Source organism: Esox lucius, chromosome 5, assembly GCF_011004845.1.
Source record: "Esox lucius isolate fEsoLuc1 chromosome 5, fEsoLuc1.pri, whole genome shotgun sequence".
Taxonomy (NCBI): domain Eukaryota; kingdom Metazoa; phylum Chordata; class Actinopteri; order Esociformes; family Esocidae; genus Esox; species Esox lucius.
This window is the reverse complement of record NC_047573.1, coordinates 21575502-21589861: the sequence shown is the minus strand read 5'-3', so window position 1 is coordinate 21589861 and position 14360 is coordinate 21575502. Positions and strand designations below refer to the sequence as shown.

Below are 14360 nucleotides of genomic sequence, written 5' to 3'. Positions count from 1 at the left end.
AACATTTTTGTTATCCTAAGTAAAAAAAAAAAAAAGGTTTATTTAGGTGGATGTTTTGTCTGGTCTGTCTCCCCAGATGACCACTAGATGGCAATCTGCATCATATAACATTGCACAGCGATGCATTTGCAACCCATCAAACCTTACTGCCTCTCATCCCACCTTCTTCATCGTCATTTACAACTGTCTAGAGTACAAATGGTGTCCAGTACACTCTGAATGTCAAATCACATTTGTGTTGCCTGGGTTTCTAGGTCTGGCAGAAGACCACAGTGGAGAACTGCTTTTTTTTTCTTCACCTCTGTCCTTAATTTGTTCACTAAGATTATGTGCATTTGTTCTTGGATTGCAAACAGAGTTTCTAGGAGATGACAAAAGTCTGAAAACTGTATGGAAGTTGTGTGAGAACGTGTGGATCTTTTGCTGGCCCGCACTTACAACAAAGTCTGTTTTAGATTGAGGGTTTGAATGAAGGTTAAGGCTTAGAGTTAAGTTAAGGAGTAATGGTTAGATTTAAGGTTTTAAGGATTTGGGTTAGGTTTATGGGTTAGAAAATACATAATTTTGCTTGGGATTACATTTGGGACCAAAAGGGTCCTCACAAGAGAGTCTTCACAAGGCATATAGTTTTGGTACTGATAGCAAGCATATGTCGGTTAGTTGATGTTCTGTTTATGGATGTGGTCCTGCATTTTCTATTGACATAAAACAACCTAAAAATAATTATGAGCATGTGATATTTATAGGTAGAAAAATGCAAAAACAATATTAGATGTCAAAAAATAATACTTTAATGATTCTACAATACATTTTACAATTTTACAATCACTTGTGCTTTTGAAATAGTTGTATTGCAAATAATGCACTGTATGATATATCACATAACATTTTCTCAGTTGCATTAAAACATTTTCAAAGAAATATCTTGAATAGGCATCCCAAATATTTACCTATTTACAGTTTTAATTTGATTTCAGTTTTTTTCCGTATACTTACTATACAGTTAAAATATGATGAATAATGTAGTCAGATAATTATTTTATATTCATATGTATTCAGACTGTGTGGTCACATTTAAACTGTGGTCGTAAATCTCGTCCCTCTGCCGCCATGCAAACACTGGTTAAAATGACAAAAAACTAATAATCCCTACAAAAAGTTTTTTAAAACCGTATAAGAAAGAAAATGTATGTAAGCCATTTATACAGATATTCTTACATTTTTTATGCATTGTAGAAAATACTTCGGGTGTAACTATTCTTGTCCCGCTGGTGTGGTTTAGAAGACTTAGTGATACGTTTTTGGGATTCAGAGATATAACTTCATTTACATGCAAAATTATTGAATTTTTTGTTTACATGATCGATAAAAACAAAGAACACTATAAAACAACTATTTTTACTAAGATAATGGTTAAGGTTAGGATAAGGGATTGGTTTATTAGTTAATGCAAATGTTATTTGAGGATAACCTGCAGAGCCACTAAATATGGAAATGTGTGACCAAAAAAGTATTAGCTATTCACATCCTTTTAGCATGTGATATCTAAGAAACTTGGACTATTTTTTGTTTCTAAAGACAAATTGCTTATTGTAATTCATCAACTTAAATAAGAGGAGATACCATTGTATCGATTAATTAATAAACAGTAGAATCATTTATTACTTGAAATTCTGGCACACGTTGGCCATTTTTGTCAATATAAGTATTGGCACACCGGTATCATAACGATAAGAAATGTGCCTCATTAAGCTACTATGCATTTATTTAAAATGAGAGAATGTACCCAAATACATTTGACTTTATATTAACTAAATGATTTGTCTCGACAATACAATGCCTAAATCCACTGTAATCCAAGAACGGAACAGGTGTTTGTGGACCTGTCTATCATGTCATCAAAAGCTTGTTTGATGGGTATCTAATGCATACAATAATAGTACTATCTCAGTGAGTGGTTGATACCTTCACTCCTCCCAATCAGCTTAGTACATTCATTCAGACCAGTAAGCATCACTCATTGCTTGTCAAAGCCAGGTAAAACTGCACAATATCGGACACATAGCCTAGAAGAAATTCTGGTCTGGAATTGTATGTGCTGTTGCCGACTCTTCTCACACGCCAGACATGTTTAGTGTAAGAATTCAGAGAGGACTAGGCCAGATAAAGCACAAACAGACTGTACCACCAGGCTATATTTCACAATGACTAAAATAAGCTTCTCTATGGTTCCAGTTCCTGGCAACAATAAATAATGGATTTTAAAACCCAAAAGCTGAATGCTCCCTCATCCTCTCATAAACAAAGATGGTCATTTCGATGTAGTCCTTGGACTGTCTTTACAGAGTCCCCATCTTTTCGGGGTTCATCCGTCCTCCTTTCACCAGCAGGTGGATCCACGCCTTTGGCACTACTCATGCTGGCAGCTCGATCCGCACCTCTGGAACATCTGGCGGAGGCAGACCTGTCGATTTTAGGGGAATCCACATCTCTGGAGTTTCTGACGGAAGCAGCTCGATCCAAACCACCGGAGGATCTAGTGCTACCGGCTCTGTCAACACATCTGGAGCTTCTGACGCTGGCAGATCGATCTACGCTTTTGGAGCTCCTCAAGCTTGCAGCCCGGGCTAAAGTAGTAAGAGTTTCCTCATAGGGTGTTGGCAGGTAAACCATGAGAAAGACTCCATCAGACATGTCTGTCTCTGAACTGCTGCTGGGGATCTTTTCTCTGTGGAAGGCCAGTGAGGACAGGAAGTCAGTGCTGCTCTCTGGGTCTTGGAGGTCCTGCAGGTCTTGGAGCTCTTCGAGGTCCAGTGTGATGACGTTGGTCAGGGCCATCTTGCTTGTAGAGCACCTCCTGTAGAGCAGGAAGCCAACCAGGCTAATCAGAAGGAGAGAGGTTGATACTACGACAACGTAAAGGATGGACTCTTTGCTGAACTTGTCCTCATTGGGGGTCAACTCATTCCAGAGGTCACCCTGGCAATTCAGAGTAAGAATGTGTAAACAACACTAGATACTTCAGTTTCACAAGTTATTAAAAATCTCATCCAATTTGTTTAACAAGTGCATCATCCTGTGGATCGACTCACCTGAGCATGGTTGTCGAGGGAGGGGAGTGGTGATGGACCGGACCCGGGGACCCAGTCAAGGCTGCCCCTGCCTGCCGGCCCAAACTTTATCCAACCGCTGTCCAGTAACTTACGCATGATGCTGTGACTGAAAGCCTGGACCTGACTGGATTATTATGCTTTCGTGTCAGGGTGTACAATATGTTCAAATGAGGGCATGGTGAGCATGTGTCCAGCTTGGAGATCAGTGAGGACGTGACGGCGTCCAATCACAGCCAGACTGCTCCAATCTCTTTGGCTTTACTCACAGCAGCTCTGCAGCTGGCCTATATAGTGAATAATGACTAAGCTGGTGGTTTGGTGAACTGATGTGGTGGTGATTGAGACAGATGTGCAGTGGGAAAACTATACTTTCAGAAAGAAAATGGTTCTTCTGGCTTTTCTCTGAAAACCCAGTAAAACCCTTTCCCCCATAAAGAGCATAGTAGAAATAATACAAAAAATGTAAACGGAGTTGCTTAAATCTTTTGTCTTGACATAGTTTGCCTCAAACCAGGGAACCTCTGTAACCATTACCATTCACTCATGGAGCATCTTCACTTGTTAGTGTGTCAGGCAAATTCAAGCATTTTCAATAACTGAATTGGAATATTCAAAGACCTTTCTGGGGAAAAATCCAAACAATATCAAGATTGTGCATATGCACAAGTTCTCTATTTTCAATAATGTATTTTTAGACCTTCCAATGACCATATGAAAGTATGTGAAAAACTGTATGGACATAACCTGAATTAGATTGGATGCATACATGGTGATTTCAATAATGTTACTTGTTGCTGAAGCAAGATTATTATTAAAGTCTATGAATGTCCATGCAAAAAAAATATATTCTTTTGAGATGATAGGATATTGTATAGATCATGTAATGTTTTCAAGATGTCCAATATGCAAATATGGCATTGCCTCATCACAATACTTTTCCAGCTGCGACTGGAGAGTCAGAGATTCAGAAATGGGTCCTCCAATATAGATCTCTCAAAGCCATTCAGCTTCTTATCACACTGCTTTCTTTATAAGGAAGTATTTACATACATGCTGGAGGTGAGTGCATTCCCTGGACAACAAAAATTAACATTCACGTTGAAGTGATTTAGCAAATGCTTTTGCCCAGAGCGAGGGCATAATTTCATAATTGTTATCTCCTACCTCCACGTGGGAATAAAACCTACAACCCTGTCATTTTAGGCGCCATGTCCAATCTATTGATCTACACGTGGAGTTAACAATCAGATCTGAGCTAACAGGTGCTCGACCTAGGAAAAAGACACTCCAGAGTGCGACGCAAACAGGATTCAAACTCCTGGCTGCAGATGCAAATCAATGACCACTGTGCCACACAGAGGCTGAAACTGAAAGCCAACATATTATGTTGTCATCTTCCGAATGACATTCTGCATAGTTTAAGTGCATCAAGGGCCACCACAGATTAGCACAGCACCTTTCAACTAAAACATATGAAAGCCTTACTCACAAAACCTGATTACAAATGAAATTACTGGATAAAACCCCCCCAATTCTCAGTGGGGCAGAGTTGGAAAGATAGAAATACTGATATTACCCCACCCATGTTATGCAGTTAAGGCATAGGATGAACATCTATTTGATTTATTAAAAAACTCTATCTAATCCAGTATCACTATAGACCTACCTGTCGCCCCACAGAGGTCCAGGGATCCCATTTGGAAACCTCTGACCTATCGCTCCAAAAAGGTTCTGAAAAATCCCTCTTTGGTGAAAATGTTTCACAGTCCCTGCATATCAACAACACCAGTTTTAATATGAAATGAAGAGATAGAGTGATCCGTTTGCCTGTTTATTGTACAACACATTCAACATAAAAGCAGTTACGGAGTATGACTACTAACATGGACACATACAATCTGAAGACAATGACAGCAGCCAGGGAGTCCAGCAAGAACACGACAGAACCATTATGATAGTTACCTTTTTAATCAAAGGCAGAAAAAAGCTTTGAAAATCATTGTCACAAGACTGGCCCTCTTAGAAACACATTCTCCCAGACTGGCTTGTGCCATTCACAAAGCCCACAATACCAACCTTAGCTTTTCATAAGAATATGTACAGAGCAAACTGGCAAGATCTTGACTAGATATGTACACTTGCCAAGCAGTAAAATGTTAATAAATAAAACCTGTTAATATTAATAACAATATTACATTTAAAAGTTGCAATAATTAACTACTTCATTGAATTTTGTTGGGCTGAACATTTCTCAGAGTAAATCAGTTAACAAACACTTGTCTTCGCACTCTAAAACATTGCAGAATCCTTCAGTCATGTGCCACACACATTCTTATTCTTATTCAACACTTTCTCACTCAAAATGTCTTGTATAAAGCATAAACCGCACACGTCTTTACAAACATTGATGTTAAGAGGTTTATGTTAAAACGTGTGCTTTTTGTTACAGGAATAGAAAACCATATTGAACTGTGGGATCATCCTTGTTTGTTCTAAGAGATGTCAAATTTGAATTTTTACTCAAATATTTAGGCAATGTTTAATCCTTATATATACCATAATACTGTACCCTCCACACCACAGACCATATGGAACTGGAATAACAATGGTTTGGGTCAGTGGATGAACTATGAAGCAGTCATATTGCATCGGTCGAAGAGTGAATTCTAATAAAATATCAATGTTATACCATCAGCCCACAAACTCTGAGCACATTTGCCTTTGTGATCTTCTCTTACAAAACTGCGTCAAACATTTGAGTCACAATCTATCTGAAAATGATCCGACAGTAACGTAAAGCAAAAAGTAAAAAGTTCTCTCTCAAAGCCGCTTTAACTGAAGACAGTCATTCTGGGTCCTTCTCCGTTCTCATCCTCATCTACCAGGAGATATGAAGCAATGGCAGATGAAGCATTTCTTTGAGAGGATTAACAGCAGGATGTAATGTCTCCACATTGCACATTCACAAACTTCATGCTCAGTCTGGTTTCCAGCAAAGATCCTGTAAACGTTTATCGACTAACAGAATTGATTCCTCAACAGCAGCTTAGACACATACCGTGCAAGTCTTTGGTCATTTTCAAAGTCCTTTTCATCCCACATTAATATAGTATGCAAAAATGTCAATTCTAAACAGTATGGTTGCAAAAGACTGTCCGAAGTAGAGTCACAAGAGACACTAGAAAGCGCTGTAGTCCATATACTTGACACTGAAAATCCTACCCACAGTACTCCAATGGAGACCAGCTCATTACGCGCTGGTAACTATGCAAGCAATTACCTGGTTGCAAGCTTTTCAATGGTAAAATATTACTTTGACACAACTCTTAGAACAGAATTCTTACAACATAACATGCCAATTTTTATATATATAAATCTAACCTGATTTGAAATATTTTTTACTTTTTCCCCTTCTCACCTTTGTTCATTATTAAAGTGTTATACTATTGAGATTGAGACAGATTCCCTATAAAAAAATTACTATTCACAAAGGCATTTCGCAAACCTTTTTGTGAATTCGATTTTTTGACATTTCTTGACCATTTAAGAGTACAGAGTTGGAAAGTGGTATTCATTTTTAATATCTTTAAGAACAGAAATATACTACCAGAGAAGAACAAATCTTCAACCACCAGCATGACAACGTCATCTGTATCAAAATATCGTCATTATTCAAATGCATGTTTTTCTCAAAGGGAACATGTTTTAAGTGCATGTTATATCTACTAATAAACAGTCCTCCAAAGTAACTTAAAGCCTACACCGAATTGCATTGGTGGCCTCATAAAGACAGAAACACCAACAGAGAACCTTTCAGTGATACGTGTACTACATGTTTAATCATCTGGCCCATTTCTGTTGTTTCATTACAGCCCAACCAGCTGTCACCTATTAGAGCTGGCTCAGAGGGCAGGGAGAGACTGAACCCGAACCATTACAACACTTCTTACAGGGGTGGTAAGTCGTTTTTTCGGGAGGCTTAGTGATGGGAGAATCATCATGCTTGGTTGTCACATTATTCAAGGACATCAGTTTCTAGAAGGACCAGGTCTGAGCAGGGCTCCAGCCCAAACTGTTGTTCCCGAGGTTTACGAAAACTAATCCTGACGTTCTAGTGGACAGTTAGTGCTGCGTTGTCCGCGAAGGATCAGCATGTGTGGATTTGCTCTCTGATTCCACTGGATATAGTGATGAGTAAGACTCATTGACCTACATAGTGAGACCTTCTCAGGCATGCTTAGATAAGAGAACGGCTGGCTGAATGTCAATCTTGTGTCTAAGTTAATGGGCGGAGGATTAGGGTCACGGTGGTCGGTTTCATTGGAGGGGCCTGGATCACTTCCATCAAGACCTTGTGACTGGCTGGTGTCATCAATTCATCTCCTTTTTATATCCAAAATGTGGTCAGCTCAGCACTCATGTTAATTAATTCTTAATGGAATATCATCCTTTCAGCTGGCACACTAGCAGGGCTTGGTAAATAATGTAGCCTGATTTACAGCGCGGAATCAGGTCAGATTTAGATAGCGGTATACCATTAAGATGGTCAATTGTAAAGCTGCCTTAAATAATAAGTTAATATGGCACAATATCTGATTATATACAGTATACAATGTCAAATAATGAACATGCATCTAAAAATATAGATGTTTTTTAAAGCATCATAAGAATAACAGTAATAAACAAACAATTGAGGTCTACGATAAATGTCAGCAAACCGAAATACATAAAAATGCAACTTTTGGCAAAAGTAAATAGCTAACCTCCAGGATCAAAGCAAGTAATGTGGGACTTCCTGCAAATTACATCGTATGGAATGCGGCAGAAAGTGACGGCGCAGATTCCTCTTCAGCTAAGCCTTTGACTCTTCATGAAAAACGCTGTGGGCAACACTTGCCCCCTCACATGGTAATGTCATACATTCTCCCTACACGACACAGCCACTCTCGCACTGCCTGGCGCACGCGGAGGTCAGTCACGTGGCAGGTCAACTGACTGACGCAGGGGAACAAAGCGGGCTGCAGGGCCACAAAGGTAGGGTCTGGTAGGAGCTGGATCTGAGTCAGGATGGTAAGCACCATATTGGTCCATGCCTAGACAGAGATAGAGATTCAAGGTTAAATCCCACAAAATGTTACAAAAATGGAACTGGTTATATCCTAACGGAATGACAGTTTTTTTCAGTGACCGTGGCGGCAGAGGGCGCGACGCATGCAGTCCTACCTGTATCTGAGCTTCTGAGTCTCTGAGGGAGATGCTGTGGGAGCTGGCGGTAGAACCGGAGCGCGACCTGACCTTCTCCTGCCTCAGCACCTCCGGTCCAGCACTGAAAGAGTGCCTCATGGGCCCCGGGTCCACCAGTTGTTGGGGCCTCTGCGGTACCGAGGGCTCCGGGCCCCTCGTCGCACCTACCTCGCCCCTCTTTTCTCCCCCTTTGGAGTCCCTCAAGAAGACGGTATGGTTGTGCTGCTGCTGCTGCTTCCTCTTCTTGTACTCGATCATCAGCTTCGTGATGGTCTTGTCGGCGGCGATGGTGTACAGCTTGTTCCCGGCGCTCTCCCACCACTCTTTCTTGCGCCCTGCCGTGTCTCTCCTCTCACCCCGCAAGTGCGGCAGGCTCTCCGTGCCGCAGCCGGCCGTAGGGCTCTGGGTGTCCTCCGACGGGGTCTCAACCAGCTGGGAGCGCAGGCCATCGTCGGAGGGCGTGCCCCGGCCGGACGGGCCTCCCGTGGACGTGGTGGGGGTCTCCGGGGTGGAGGGGAAGAGGGGCAGGAAGAAGAGCGGGTCTCCCCGGAGAATGGGCACGGCGTCCTCCAGCAGGCTCTCCTGGTCCAGGTGCATCTGGATGTAGTTGTTGCAGAGGTCCATGCAGAGCTTGTGAAGCCGCTTGACTAGCCAGCCCCAGTCCGCGCTGCTCACCGGCTGGATGCTGAGCGAGGGGATGGTGGCCCTCCACCTGCGCTTCTCCTTCCCCCGCGGCGGGCTTACCTGGGCGGTCTCCTCGAAGATGTCCTCGTCCTCAGAGGAGCACTGCTGGGACGAGTCGGAGCTGTCCTCGTCCTCCTCGTACAGGATCTTTTTCACCTGCTCGGCAGTCATGCTCTCTTGGTTGGTGAGTGTGGCACACAGGAGAGCCTGGAAGTAGATGTTGAAGCTCATGGCGGACTGTCGGTACAGGTTGGCAGCGCCACACACCCCAGACACCTTCATCAGGAGGTACTTGAGGCCCGGGCGAGTGTCAAAGTCCCGGGCTGTGCGGTAGGAGTCCAGCAGCAGGTCGAAGATGATGGCTAGGTTCTGCATGGAGATGTAGCGCAGGAAGCCAGCAGGTCTGGGTTCAGACACTGGGGTGGTCTTGTCCGGAACTTCGGCACCAGAAGGGTGCTTCACAAACTCCTCCAACAGGATGTCATACAGGTTCTGGAGTAGCACTTGGTGAGAAAGCAAGCTAACCACTATATTTCTGAAAGGAATCCTGTAGGTCAGATGTAAATATATATATATATATACACCATTAACGGATAGTTCTGTTTCACTTACTGTCAAAAACCTGCAGCAATTTACTGGGTTTTGAGCTTCAAGCGTATGTTTTAGTCAGTGAGAATATATGAAAACATGTCTTCAAACAGGTTGCGGTACTACTTGATTTGAAAACTTTTTCATGAATTTTATGACAGTCTGCATTTAATGTAATCTAAAATGTATACTTCCCATCTTTCTGTGCCTCATATAAAAGGTTTCTGAGAATGGCTTTGGAGAAAAATCCTTAACTCAAACTCAAATGCAGATTTCAGAAAACAAAATTGTCCTTGTAATCCCAAAGTTGATCAACATAATAACATTGTATCAGAGGTCAGATGACTAGGAATGTTATAAAAGCAAATAGATCTTAAAACAAAGTAAGCCGGAGACTTAATCCACTGTACATTGAGTATATCATCTAGTAAACCATGTTGAATTTATACGGTAATGTATTTACTTAATGGAAAGGTTAATCTATTTTAATATGGTATTCTTTTCACTCTGTTTTCTGATGTTTTGTTACAGAGAAAATTTGTTTCATCACCTGCCACAATGCAATATCAAATGTGTATAAAATGTATTTAATTAAATGCTCAAAACCAACATTTGAAACTCATTTTGCATAATGTCTATGCACTGAATTATTATTATTATTATTATTTATTTAATGCTTCAATACCATCCATATATGCATCATTTTAAATTTTTAAGCAGCTTCATTCACCAATAGATTTTTGGCACAGTGGGGAAAAAAAAAAAAATGCAATGAAGATATTATTTAGAAAAATATAGTAATGTAATAGGGGTTGGTTGAAGTGTTTTAGCGTGTTTTATAAACATCATATATTGCAGGGGCAATGCTAATAAAATAAAATAATACAAACAAAAAGATCCTCTGTAATGACTCACACATCAACAAACAGACAGGCTGGAAATGATGGTGCATGTAAGTCTTGGTGATTTTCCCCCAAAAGAATACAGAAACATGTAGATGTAAAACGCTAAACCATGGAATATATATCAGCAAAGTGCTCTTACCCAATTTTTCTGTAGTAAGTCCAGCACAAAAAAAGAGAGAAATCAGGACATGAGGAGAGGGAATGTGTACTCACAGAAATTAGCGTACACACACCGTTCAGAAAGAAGTTATACAAAATGTAAAGGCTGTGAACGCAGACATAAGCAGTAACCCACCATTGACAAGTGTGAATGGATGATGTACACTGTGCTGCTTGTACCTGGTGCAAATGTTTAGTGAATCTTGCCAACTATAGCCACCAGATAATTTATGTAATTAAATCTGACAAACCTTTTTTGCGTGTGTCCATTGGATTGCTGGTCTGAGGGGAGTTCAATGATGAGGACACAAGACTGGGCATGCTCAAAGCCTTCTTTGTTGTTGGGGGTTTTAGGGGAACACTGGGTGTCCAGCATAAACACCTGAAGGAGGCACACAGGAGACTGAAGAAACTCAACCACTAAATATAGTCATACTGCACAAAATGTATGAATCATGAAACATACAATCCAAAAATGTGAATTGAGATGTATTAAAGGATGTTTGAAATGGTAGATAAGTTGATTAATAGTATGTATTTCACCCAGGACTGATTGTAGACTGACACACACATTTTATGTATGTACATGATGTATCTGGATAAGAGTCGCTGAATGACTAAAGTGTAAAAACTTTGTAAAACTTTTTTAAATTAAAAAAAACATTTAACAGAGAAGGCAAAAAATAAACAATTGTTTAAATAACTGATAAAGAAGTGTCAAGGACTGGAGGGAGCATTACTTTAAAAATGCCCTTATTCAGAAAATGTTACTGCATCAGATTGATCCGCCATGCAGTGATAATGAGGAATAGTTACTAGTTGGTGGTGCATAGTTACCAGTGGGTGGTGTGTGGTGGTGGGTGTAGTGGTTAAAGGGCATCAGACTGTATCTCAACCCTGCTCTGTAATGTCACATCAATTAGCGTGAGTGGTGGTGTGTGGTGGTATTGGGTGTGGTGTGCGGTGTTGCGCGGTGGTGGGTGGTGTGATGTTGTGTATGGTGGTGTGCGGTGGTGGTGTGTGGGCAGGTGTGTGGTGGTGGGTGTGGTGCATGGTGGTGGGTGTGGTGTATGGTGTGGTATGCGGTGGTGGTGGTGTGTGTGGGCAGGTGTGTGGTGGTGGGTGCGGTGTATGGTGGTATGTGTTGGCAGGTATGTGGTGGTGTATGGTGGTGTGTGGTGGCAGGTGTGTGGTGGTGTACGGTGATGGGTATGGTGGTGGTGTGTGTGGGCACGTGTGTGGTGTATGGTGCTATGTGGTGGCAGGTATGTGGTGGTGTACGGTGATGGGTATGGTGGTGGTGTGTGTGGGCACGTGTGTGGTGTATGGTGGTATGTGGTGGCAAGTATGTGGTGGTGTATGGTGGTATGTGGTGGCAGGTGTGTGGTGGTGCACAGGAATGGTTACCAGTAGGTGGTGCATAGTTACCAGCGGGTGGTGTGTGTTGGTGGGTGTGGTTTGTGGCGGTGTGGTATGTGTGGGTGTGCGGTGTTGTGTGGTGGCAGGTGTGTGGTGGTGTACGGTGGTCGCGGTGAATGGTGGTGGGTGTGGTGGTGCACAGGATCATGAGGAATAGTTACCAGTGAGTGGTGCATAGTTACCAGCGGGTGGTGTGTGGCAGTGGGTGTGGTGGTGTGCAGTGGTGGGTGTGTTGGTGGTGGTGTGTGGACAGGTGTGTGCTGGTGCATGGTGCATGGTGGTGGGTGTGGTGTGTGATGGCAGGTGTGTAGTGATGTGTGGTGTATAATGAAGGGTGCGGTGAATTGTGGTGGTGGGTGTGGTGAATGGTGGTGTGTGGTGGTGGGTGTGGTGGTGCACAGGATAATGAGGAATAGTTACTAGTTGGTGGTGCATAGTTACCAGTGGGTGGTGTGTGGTGGTGGGTGTAGTGGTTTGTGGTGGTGTGGTATGCATTGGTGTCCGTTGTTGTGTGGTGGCTGGTGTGTGGTGGTGTGCGTGGTGGTGTATGGTGGTGGGTGTGGTGGTGCTATGTGGGCAGGTATATGGTGGTATGTGGTGGCAGGTATGTTGTGGTATATGATGGTGTGTGGTTTTTGGTGGTTTGTGGTGGTGTGGTAAGCGTTGGTGTGCAGTGTTGTGTGGTGGCTGATGTGTGGTGGTGTGCGGTGGCAGGGGTGTGGTGGTGTACGGTGGTGATGGTGTGCGGTGGTGTGTGGCGGCAGCTGTGTGGTGGTCTATGGTGGTGGGTGTGGTGGTGCACAGGATCATGAGGAATAGTTACCAGCAGGTGGTGTGTGGTGGTGGGTGTAGTGGTGTGGTATGCGTTGGTGTGCGGTGGCTGATGTGTAGTGGTGTGCGGTGGCAGGTGTGTGGTGGTGATGTGTCATGGCAGGTGTGTGGTGGTGTACGGTGGTGATGGTGTGCAGTGGTGTGTGGTGGCAGGTGTGGTGTACAGTGGTATGTGGTGGCAGGTATGTGGTGGTGTATGGTGGTGTGTGGTGGTGTGTGGTGGCAGGTGTGTCGTGGGTGTGGTGGTGCACAGGATCATGAGGAATAGTTACCAGTGGGTGGTGCATAGTTACCAGCAGGTGGTGTGTGGTGTGCGTTGATGTGCGGTGGCTGATGTGTCGTGGTGTGCGGTGGCAGGTGTGTGGTGGTGTATGGTGGTGTGTGGTGGGAGATGTGTGGTGGTGAATGGTGGTGCACAGGATCATGAGGAATATTTACCAGTGGGTGGTGCATAGTTACCAGCAGGTGGTATGTGGCGGTGGGTGTGGTGGTTTGTGATGGTGTGGTATGCGTTGGTGTGTGGTGTTGTGTGGTGGCAGGTGTGTGGTGGTGTACAGTGGTGTGTGTGTGTGGTGGTGTGCGGTGGTGTGGGGGAGACGGATCACCTGCTGAGCCATGGCCTTGATCCTCCAGTACTCTGCCTCAGCTGAGGGGGACTGGGACGGAGCTGCCACCTTAACCTCACAAGCGTCCCCAGAGAAGCTGTCTGAACCGCTACGGAAACAGGCCAGGAGGTTCTACATGACACAGAGAGACAAACACGGGTCACTGATGTGCCGTAAGACATCCCAGGTCTGTTAGTGAGACATACGTTGCAGCCGTGCAGTCCAATGTGATCCTGCCAATATATTCTGGAAGATGCAGCATGTTGATCAACTATAACCCAGCTAATTTGACACTGGAACTTCAGTTTATACAAGGACATATACATTTACTAGGACATTTATGACCTGTTCTGAAAGTAGACCCTTTCACAACATCCCAGAAACTACATAAAGCCTGAGGACGTTCATCCTCTCCATATGCCCGAGTTCAAACAGGGTCTACTAATATAATCCGACGTATGTTCTGTATAAACAATTTTGTCAGTGGCAACAAACGATTCATTCATAGGTGGAGTAGCCTAATCTATTGTAAGATTTAATGCATCATGCATTTAGGCCCCATTCCTCCTGTAGCAGAAGTAAAGACAGGCTTTATCACTTAGCTCTGTAAAAGGCTGCCGCTCTAAGCTTTAAAGAAGATTATTTTATTTTGGTCGTTCAGATATTGCAGGGCCAATACTGAGAAAAAAAACTCTTGTAGTGAGGACTGCTAAATGTAGCCTACCTACAGGAAGCACATAGTTAACTGGGACTGAATGAGTAAACATGCTGCCACACTCCATATGTACAGTAGGCATACATTTATAGACTGG

The 14360-nt window shown here is 43.1% G+C and overlaps 2 protein-coding genes across 9 annotated transcripts in view; both read right to left on the bottom strand.

The window, feature by feature from the left end:
- Window positions 1-824: 824 nt before the first annotated feature.
- On the bottom strand, window positions 825-3471 carry LOC117594510 (small integral membrane protein 28-like). 3 transcript variants are annotated; one of them, XM_034292273.1, is made up of 2 exons: window positions 3093-3471; window positions 825-2979 (listed from the first exon to the last, which is right to left on the bottom strand). In XM_034292273.1, the coding sequence occupies exons 1-2, from the start codon at window positions 3207-3209 to the stop codon at window positions 2296-2298; spliced, it is 801 nt and encodes a 266-aa protein (XP_034148164.1). In that variant the 5' UTR covers window positions 3210-3471; the 3' UTR covers window positions 825-2295. The 3 variants fall into 3 exon arrangements, with proteins under 3 accessions (XP_034148164.1, XP_034148165.1, XP_034148166.1); XM_034292274.1 differs by having other exon boundaries at window positions 825-2881; XM_034292275.1 differs by having other exon boundaries at window positions 825-2857.
- A 1466-nt stretch (window positions 3472-4937) lies between these two features.
- The window catches only part of arfgef3 (ARFGEF family member 3), a 35405-nt gene continuing 25982 nt past the window's right edge, over window positions 4938-14360 (bottom strand). For 4 of the 6 annotated variants that reach the window (XM_020046799.2, XM_013133837.3, XM_010888739.4 and 1 more), the window contains exons 30-34: window positions 13549-13680; window positions 10945-11075; window positions 10674-10682; window positions 8337-9588; window positions 4938-8206 (exon numbers count right to left, since the gene is read on the bottom strand). In XM_020046799.2, coding sequence (XP_019902358.2) covers window positions 8015-8206; window positions 8337-9588; window positions 10674-10682; window positions 10945-11075; window positions 13549-13680 — 1716 coding nt within the window. In that variant the 3' untranslated portion in view covers window positions 4938-8014. The remainder of the gene's footprint in view (window positions 8207-8336; window positions 9589-10673; window positions 10683-10944; window positions 11076-13548; window positions 13681-14360) is intronic. The other 2 variants (XM_010888740.3, XM_010888741.3) reach the window with 1 other exon arrangement.